This window comes from Sardina pilchardus, chromosome 17 (assembly GCF_963854185.1).
Source record: "Sardina pilchardus chromosome 17, fSarPil1.1, whole genome shotgun sequence".
Taxonomy (NCBI): domain Eukaryota; kingdom Metazoa; phylum Chordata; class Actinopteri; order Clupeiformes; family Clupeidae; genus Sardina; species Sardina pilchardus.
This window is the reverse complement of record NC_085010.1, coordinates 7,968,719-7,978,718: the sequence shown is the minus strand read 5'-3', so window position 1 is coordinate 7,978,718 and position 10,000 is coordinate 7,968,719. Positions and strand designations below refer to the sequence as shown.

Here is a 10,000-nt window from a genome sequence, read left to right as displayed (position 1 = left end):
GGGATGTCAGGGTTAGTGTGTTTGACACACAAGGATCATTTGGCATGGGTTTCCATGGAAACAGCACCGTTACTGGACAATTAGGCAAGGAAAGGATGGATGGATGGATGGATGGATGGATGGATGGATGGATGGATGGATAGGTAGATGGAGAAGAAGAGGAGGGTCATAACTGTTGTTTGCCTACACGATTCAGCTGCACCACTAATTAAAGGGTGAGCTACTCTCCTGTTGGTAAAGTCTAACGGGGACGATTAAAGTTATGATCACACTGTACGTCTGCTGTTAATGTTGCCTCTAGAGGCATTAAGACAGTGAATTTAAAAGATTAATTAAAAGATGCACGTTTACTTCACTTACACGTCACTAAATACTGACAACACTACTGTAAATAATGGGGCATTGTGGTAGGCATTTAGCTTCCTATTAATCCATAAATATTAAAATCATTACACTGTTATGAACATCTACATCGGTCTATTATGGTATGTTATGGGGCATTCGAAGATTGATGATTTCATTCAAATGTGAATCAAAGATCCTTGATTACTAACGCTTTCTCTCTCTGGTGGAGTTAGAAGTAGACATTTATTCTATTGCCGACATGCAACTGTCACTTTGAATAAAAGTGCCTGCTGAATACCAGTTACTTTATTTTAGTTTGCTTTATTTTTAGGGTATGAAGGCTATTCTCTTTATTCTACTATGCATATTGTTTATATCAAAACTTTTTTTTTCTTTTTAAACTAATCAGTTTGAATTTCAGCCTGGCGGAATTTACGAGCCCAAATTCCTCGTGACTTAAGAGAAAGGGTTCCAGTGCTGCAGTCCTACTAATGACCTCATAAACTATTCTATTCATGCGCCGTATTCCTTCTCTCTTATTTACGTCAGAACTCGAGTCGGTTCTGAAGTTGCGTTTGGCACCGCTCGCCGTCCCTCTCCGGTGAGCTCATCGCACCGAAGGACCTCGGCAGCTTCCTGGCAGTCGCCGAAGAGACGCAAACGCAAACAGGAAGTCCAGCGCTAAACGTCAGGGTTTTGAGCTCTGCGCCCGCTGGCTTTTTAAAGGGCGTTTTTTAAAGAGATGTGTGCGTGACGGGCGCCCTGGGAGCGAGAGCTAATTAAGAGCTGGCACACTAACGAGCTCCTGGGGCCTCGTTAGGAGTCTGTTAAAGCACACAGCGCAGTGACTCAGGGCCACCCGCTCGCTGGCGCTCCGGAAAGGAACGAAAAAAAAAACAAAAAAAAACGAGAAGCCCCTCAAGTCAACGCTTTCCAGAATAGAAATAGTCCTCGCTTTCACCTCTAAAGACGTGTGTCATGGGGGAAAAATGAAAACAAAACAAAAATATATCCCAAAAAAATAAAGTCATAATTAAAAATGGATGATGGTTTAATAGAGATGAGTTGTTAGCAACAGTCCACATGGTGTTTGTGTTATGGGAGTTGGGTTCAGGCGGGTTCTGGGTTAAAAACAGACCAAAGGGGTGGGAAGCAGCATTCTCATTCTCTGGGTTAGAGGATTGTTTGGGTCACAGGATGGACACGTCCCACCCAACGCCAAGCCATGGCCTTCAGCAGAGGGATGGGATGAGCAGGCCCGATGAAAACTCCCTCCTATGGATATCCTCAAAGCTCTCTCTCTCTCTCTCTCTCTCTCTCTCTCTCTCTCTCTCTCTCTCTCTCTCTCTCTGTCAAACACACACACACACACACACACACACACACACACACACACACCACACACTCACGTACACCACACATCTGGGTGTGGCCACTCTTAAATTCACATTCAGTCCTTGCACAGCAGGTTTACCCAGTGAAGTAGCCTCCATGTTCACAGTTTGTCTTTAGACATTTGTTAAACATTATGTGTAATATTGATGTAGATAAGGTCAATTTGTTTTCATTTATTCAAGTTAATTCAAGGTTTGTTTTTGTTTTAATCAAGTTTAATAATGTGTTAAGGGGCTCACGGTTAGAAAGATGTTGAGCTTAATTGAAAACACACATCACTGCATAATGTTTTTCAAAGGAATGTCAATTTGTTTCAGTGTTCTGTGTTAATGTAAAGATGTTTCAAACGTAAAGAGGCTTATAGGGCCAGTTCATGTACAGTTCCATACAGTTCATTTCCTGAGTCTGTTGGGGAATTAGGGGGAGGAGCTTTGGTGAAGGTTGACCGTCCAATCAGACCTACAGCATGGTGAGCCCACCCTAAGTTCACTTAATGTTCTATATATCTAATCTGTTTGGCACTTCGATACATGCTGCCAACTGTTTTTATTCATCTCTCCTTCTCTCTCACACACACACACACACATTCTCTCTCTATGTTGCTCTTTGACTCAAATAATACACACACTTTCTTTTTCGTATAGAACACTCTCTCTCTCTCTTTCTCTGTATCTCTCTCTCTCTCTCTCTCTCTCTCTCTCTCTCTCTGTCTCTCTCTCTCTCGCTGGGTTGGTTGATGATGCCAGAGCAGGTAAAGTGAAGTGCCAGTGCATGCCAACAAGCAGATCTGTCCCAGCAGCCCTCGACAGACAGAGAGAGAGAGAGAGAGAGGGAGAGAGGAGGAGAGAGAGAGAGAGAGAGATGAGAGAGAGAGGAGAGAGAGAGGGAGAGAGAGGAGAGAGAGAGAGAGAGAGAGAGCCAAGGCAGCGGTGGCCAGGCAAATAGAGGCGCGGCGAGGCAGGACCGAGGAGGGGGGGGGGGGGTGTTTGGGGGGGTCGCCAGGCTTCTACACCAGGCTAAGGGCACAAGCACAGACCGCGCCGGACCCCCTGCGGTCAGCCGCTACTAACTTGGTCGCACTGGGTTTGGGTGGCGTTGGGGGAGGCACCCTCCGGGCCTTGTCTGAGCCGGGCGGCGTGCGAATAGACTGGGGGATTATCTGAACCGGGGAGCCGGGAGACCGCGCACTCGCTGGAGCTAGAAACACACACACACACACACACACACACACACACACAGGTGAGAGGATGAGGAAACACTCTCACACACACACGCACACACGCCAGTGTTTCCGAAAAGGGCTCCGGCCTCTCCTGCTCAGATGGAAAAAAAGGAACGCAAGGACCCACAGCTACAGAAAAGGAAAAAAAAAAAAAAAAAAGAACCCAAAACCAAAAATAATCCTCAAAACCCAACAGAACCCTCAAACGCAAAATCAAAAACACAAAAGAATCCTCAAAACCCAATAGAACCCTCACCAAAACCAAAAAAGAACACTCAAAAACCCCAAACCCACCAGAACCCAAAGCCCGTCCAGGAACAGCACAACCCAAAAGATCCCCCAGTTCCAAACCCAAAGCCAGACCTCCTGGGGCCTCAGACCACACATAGCCCCTGACACAGCACACAATACAGCGCCCCCTAGAGGCTGGACCATACACACATATTCCTGGGTAGTGATAAGCACTCAGCACCACAATACAAGCGCTGAGTGCCTCCTAGAGGCTAGCCCATAAACAACACACATACACACACGCACACACACACACACATATCCCCTTGGGTAGGATAAGCAATCTTAACCCAGCACACAATGGAGCGCCCTCTAAGGGGTCTAGGAGTCCAGCTTCGGAGGGTAAAATCCATGCCGGGTCTTTGCTCCAGCCATGTTCTGGTCCAGACTTGACAAAGTGACATCCGCTACCTGCAGTCAGCAATGCTAATGCTAACGCTAAGGTTTTGGTTGACTAGTGTGGACTTTTACCTTCTGAAACTGGACGAGCGTCCCTACAAGCCCCATGACATTACTCCATCCTGTATTAGTACTACTGCACATCAACGCTTTATCAGTTCATAACATCAGATTATCAGATTATTCAGATCAGATTATCCATTCGTCAGATTAGATTACAGGGAGAAGAGAAAAGGAGAGGGGGGTAACACCATTGATTACTTCATTAATCAATCAAACATTAATCAATTAAAAACTGAATAACGGCTCATACAGAGAATATAAAGAGATAAAGGGGAGCTCATATATGTGTGTTGTGTGTATGCGTGTGTTTGTATGTGTGTGTGTGTGTGTGTGTGCATGTGTGTGTGTGCGTGTGTGTGTTGGGGGAGATGAACTCACCCTCGGAGATGGTCACAGTGAAAGGGCTTCTGGGTATCTGCTGTCCGGCGAAGGTCACATAGATGGTGTGCTGCCCCTCCAGCACGGGGACGTACGTGCAACGGAAAACACTGTCCCCCTTGTTCTCCAGGATGATCTCCACCGTGTCCCGCCGGCCCTGGCAGTCCACAATGATCACCCCCACGTCACCAGCACCCGCACCTGGGGGACACATTTAAACGTGACACACCATAGAGGGGGTAAGAGGAACGGAGCAAAGACAACACCAGAGGTTGGGGACACATTTAAAGCCGACACGTCACAGAGGCTGAAAGAGGAACTGAGGAAAGACAACACCAGCACCTGGGGAAACATTTAGATGTAGCTCCAAAAGGTTATTCCAGGTGCCAGGCCTGACCTGTCAGTAGTGACAGGAGGATAGAGGCCTGCACACTGTTGAAAACGCTCTAAGGCAACTTTATTTGAGATGCGTTTCTAAAAGGAAACATTGCTAAAAAAAAATAAAGTTGCCTGGAAACATTTAGATGTGACATACCACAGAGGCAGTGAGACAGACAAACACACAGACAGACAAACACACAAACACACACACATACCAGCGGTGTAGATGTCGAAGTACGTGGGCTTGTTGGCCATGTTGCCCATAGCCTCCAGACCCGGACCACGGGCCTGGACCTTGTTGGGGTCACCCAGAGCCTTGGACACCTGCACCATGAAGGGGCTGCGGTCGATGTCCTGCCCAGCGAAGAGCACCTTAACCTGGGGAAGAGACAGGACAAGGCCCCTCAGAGGACAGGCATCATCCAGAGCACTCACCCAGCGAGTGGGTAAACATTCAGACATTCATTACAGTAAATATTTACTAATATTTATTAATTTAGCAGGCGCTTTTATGCAAAGCTACTTATTACCGTATGTCAAGTATAGTATTAAGAGCCTTTGTCCCTGGAGCAACTGATGGTTAAGTGTCTTGCTCAAGGGCACAACTTTTCAGGCTACTGCATGCTAGCCTAGCTCCTTAGCCACTACCACCGCACCTGGAAACAGTGAACGGCACGGCACCCATATGTAGAACAGTAACTTGCACGAATTAAGCTTGGGCTCATACCTTGGCCACATACACCACAGAATAGGTTCAGCACTATACCTTATGGAGGCCCTCGACCTTGGGCACATACACCACAGAATAGGTTCTGTTCTTGTCGTTGTTGGGGATCACTCTAGCCTGTGAAGCATGAAGTGGACACAAATCAAATCTCAAATACACAAAAACATTAGGTAGTGGAGGGGGTTTACTAGTGTGTGTGTGTGTGTGCGTGTGTGTGTGTATGGACTGTGCATGTGTGTGTGTGTGTGTGTGTGTGTGTGAGAGAGAGAGAATGTTTGTGTGTGTGCGCCCGTTTATGTACTGTGTGTGTGTGTGTGTGTGTGTGTGTGTGTGTGTGTGTGTGTGTGTGCTCCAACCTCCTCTGTGTGTCTCTCTGGATCCTCCACATACACCAGCACCTCTCCAAGGCCCGCCTCCACCGTCTCCACCATGAACTCAGCCGGCTTTAGGACCATGTTGCCCCGCGGCTCGATGCCTGAAACACACACACACACACACACACACAGAGAGATGGGGGGAAGAAGAAAGAGCAAGTCATTATTGCAGTAGTCTTGCAATATTTTGAAGTAAATAATTGAGCAATATTACTCTGCTGACTCACTCCCTAAAACATGCTGCAGCACAATAACACATTCTCTCTCTCTTATCCGGGTCACTCTCCACCTCTCCAACATTTTACTCTCTATTCCTCTCTTTACCTCTCTCCCATCTATTCATCTATTCATCCTTCTCACTCTCTCTCTCACCTGGTGCATAGGCTCAGCCCCTCCAACACACACACACACACACACACACCTCTCCCTCTGTTTCTCTCTCTCTCTCATCTCTCTCTCCCTCTCCCCATCTCTCTCTCTCCTTCTCCCCCCTCTCTCTCCCTCTCCTTCTCCTCTCTCTCTCTCTCTCTCTCTCTCTCTCTCTCTCTCTCTCTCTCTCTCTCCCTCGCTCTCTCTCTCTCTGTCACCTGGTCCGTAGGCTCTGGCCCTTGTGGGGTGCAGGATCTTGGGGCGGATGGGTGCTCCTGGTTTCAGCTTGGCCTTGGGGAACTGGGACAGGTAGGTCATCACCGAGTGCTCGTCCACGTTTGGGTCCACGATCTCCTCGGGGGCAATCACCTGGACACAGGAAGGGACACAGAGGTCAAAGGTCATGATGATCCATGATAGAGCGACGCAGCATGTACACACCAGAGCCATAGAAAGAGAGAGAGTTGCGACGCGCTTTGATGTTGTCACCATGCGAACAAAAGTTCCAAAAACCCTGCACTGAATGGCTGAATCGCAGGGGGGTCATTGACTACTGATCAAGAGATTGGCTGTTAATAGTTGCAAAACTCCCATAACGTGGAAGTAGCCTGGAAAAACGCTGCCATTGTTTCCTGTGGGGGTCTATGAGAGTGTTGCCACTCTGTTTTATCTACTTAACAGCACTGATGACAACATGTTAGTAAAATAAAATGGAACTAATGCATTCGAGTGTTTCTAGTCTTTAGAATGTATGTGTATGAGTGTAGGAGTGTGTGTGTGTGTGTGTGTGTGTGTGTGTGTGTGTTTTTTTTAAGTCTTGCCAATGAGTCAGTTCCTTGTCTTCCTTGTTGCAATTTCCCATTGCCAACCAACTAAGCTGCTAAAAGGCTAGCAACTTTAGTTTTGGGACATGTTTCCCCGTGCAGCACACTCTGCAGTGGGTGAACTCAGTGTGACTCCTCAAACAAGATCTCCTCTTTCATCTGACCAGGACGAGAACAGAGAGGAAATGATCCAGAGATGACTCAGGCCACATCAAACGGACCCCAAATAGAACAGGGACACTCTGCCCAGGTCCATCTATCACAGCGGACGCACTGTCCAGCCATCCAGATAGATAGGCACATTATCGAGCGTGTTTATCAATGACTAAAACATGTTAGGACTCGTAGGCACAGAGACGAAGAAGAGGGTCAAAACTTCCAAGTTACCGTTCAGGGGTGTGTTCAAATTTGCAAACATAGGCAAATAAGAGATACCCTTAGCAAAAAGAAGTTTATGGACGTGTACTGTTGGTCTACTCATTTTGAGCCTACTTATTTTTTTTTACTTTTTGTGTACCTATCAGAGATACATTCATTCAAATTATACTTGGCTTATACTAATTAGTATTCAGAAAGGTTTAAGTATATCTCTAGCCTAATGTGTACTTGGTACTTCAACTTAAACATACTTAATGTGCTTATACTGAGGGAAGATTCTGGTATATTTACTTGTACTTGTACTTGAAGTATACCTATTTTTGGTAAGGGTGAAGAGATGATCAAAACCTCACGTTACCGTTCAGGGGTGCATTCAAATTAGTAAACATTGGCAAACTGTTTGCCGAATTTGAACACACCTCTGGTGTTTATTTAAGGAGGTATTTGACTGTTTTCTCCTGTTTCTTGAAAAGGGATATGCTGTATAACAGTAGCTACTGCCTACAGGGTAACAGTAGCTACTGCCTGCAGGTTAACAACTCAACAGCAAAGCTCAAAAAAAGGTCCCTGATTTCTGACAGAATGCTCTCTGCTTTGGTAAGAGATCTACATCTGTAGACGTCTGAAAGGTTGTCGTCAGCATAGAAGAGAACGAGGGGAGAGGGTGAATGGAGGGGGAGAGGAGGGGGGGGGAGGGGAAGGGGAATAGAAAAACAAGGAGAAGGAATCAAATCCACAAGGAAGACATTTAATCATCTCACTGGCGTGTAACATAATCAGTCCAAAAGACTCTGCCAACATCACGATTTACCCCTCATTAGGACTAGTGTCACACACACACACACACACACACACACACACACACACACACACACACACACACACACACACACACACACACACACACACACACACACACACACACACACACAAGAACACACACACACACACACGCACACACACACACACACACACACGCACACACACACACACACACACACACTCATTAGGCTTCGTGTCATGTCCTCTCAAGTCAGGAAAAAGAGAGAGGGGGTGGTGAGGGAGAGAGAACCAGCCTGGAATAAAGACAAAAAGAAAGAGAGAGAGAGAGAGAGAGAGAGAGAGAGAGAGAGAGAGAGAGAGAGAGAGAGAGAGAGGGAGAGAGGGAAAGAGAAATGTCTGCTGGCTGGACAGGTTTATAGCAGATGGCAAACACATGAAAGGGTATGAGTGTGTGTGAAGTGTGTGCCGTGTGTGTGTGTGTGTGTGTGTGTGTGTGTGTGTGTGTGTGTGTGTGTGTGTGTGTGTGTGTGTGTGTGTGCGTGTGTGTGTGTGTGTGTGTGCGTGTGTGTGTGTGTGTGTGTGTGTGTGTGTGTGTGTGTGTGTGTGTGTGTGTGTGTGTGTGTGTGTGTGTGTGTGCGAAATCAATCCTCAGTCTAGTCCACCTTGTTAAGACTGACTGACTGAACTACAGGTGTAAGAACAGAACAGAAGGTTCACACACACACACACACACACACACACACACACACACACACACACATACCCACTCTCCTGCCTCCCGTCCTTTCCACACGTGTACACACACACACACACACACACACACACACAGAGAAACACACACACACACACACAGAAACACACACACACACACATACACACACACACACACACACACAGACACACACACACACACACACACACACACACACACACACACACACACACACAGACACACACAGACACACAGACACACACACACACACACACACACACACACACACACACACACACACACACACACACACACACACACCATTCATACACAAGGTGAAACCCACATTTCTAGTGGTATTTCAAAAAAAGGGTCCGATGTATGAATGAAGTCTGTGTGTATGAACCTGCCGCCTTTGTTGACATAATTAGTGGTATTTCAACAAAAGGGTATGAATGAAGTATGCGTTTGAACATGCCTACACAAACCCACTTGGGTGTGGCCCTGGGGAATCAGCAAGTTACGATTATGAAGGATCTATGTGTTTGTTAAAATCATTATTATTATTGGGCAAACAAGGTAGCTATTTCATTGTTAATGCAAAAAAAAATGGTCATGCTCAAAACTCCACCAATTAACGTAATTTTACTCTCAAAACAAAAGTTTGAACTTTTGAACAAATAGATTCTAGGTTGTTTTTACTCCGTAGTGTCCCTGTGCGTTGATACAAAGGGGTTGTGATCACTTTGAGCCAAACGTGCGTTGCGTTAAGTCCAGCATGCATCACATATAGCCAGATCTGCACTGTGCTGCATGAAGTCAAATGAGCTTAACTGGAACAGGAAGTCGTTTCAGTGGAACAGGAAGTCATTTTCAGTAATGCAGGAAGCGGTTTCAGAGGTAAAGCACAAGTGGAGAATATAACTTATGTGAATGAGTGTTGCAGTGGTGTGTGTGTGTGTGTGTGTCCCAGGTCTAGTATAAGTGGAGACTGGCGAGTGTAACATTCGCATGAGTAGTATAAGTAGAGTTGTGTGTTAGTGTCGCAGTGGTGTGGACCTACAGATTCAAAGTGTGTTTGTGTGTGTGTGTGTAGCGGTAGCCAGCTGGTCCATTGTGTAAACTTCCCTCCCGATGTCTTAAGAGACTAGTTACAGAGTTAGCAGCCTGGGCTATTAGCTTGATTGCTATTGTGCTTGATTCCCAATCAAAGGTGTTGCATCCATGCAGATTGATTCCCTGGGCTATTAGCTTGATTGCTATTGTGCTTGATTCCCAATCAAAGATGTTGCATCCATGCAGGTTGATTCCCTGGGCTATAAGCATGATTGCCAGCGCGCTCGACTCCTGCTGTTTGTG

The 10,000-nt window shown here is 46.4% G+C and overlaps 1 protein-coding gene across 1 annotated transcript in view; it reads right to left on the bottom strand.

Moving 5' to 3' along the window:
• Nucleotides 1-10,000, bottom strand: part of LOC134061920 (filamin-C-like) — a 101,334-nt gene that overhangs the window by 44,267 nt on the left and 47,067 nt on the right. Inside the window, exons 4-8 of the mRNA XM_062517756.1 lie at nucleotides 6,163-6,313; nucleotides 5,558-5,676; nucleotides 5,241-5,318; nucleotides 4,690-4,852; nucleotides 4,094-4,294 (exon numbers count right to left, since the gene is read on the bottom strand). Of these exons, the coding sequence (XP_062373740.1) occupies nucleotides 4,094-4,294; nucleotides 4,690-4,852; nucleotides 5,241-5,318; nucleotides 5,558-5,676; nucleotides 6,163-6,313 (712 nt within the window). The remainder of the gene's footprint in view (nucleotides 1-4,093; nucleotides 4,295-4,689; nucleotides 4,853-5,240; nucleotides 5,319-5,557; nucleotides 5,677-6,162; nucleotides 6,314-10,000) is intronic.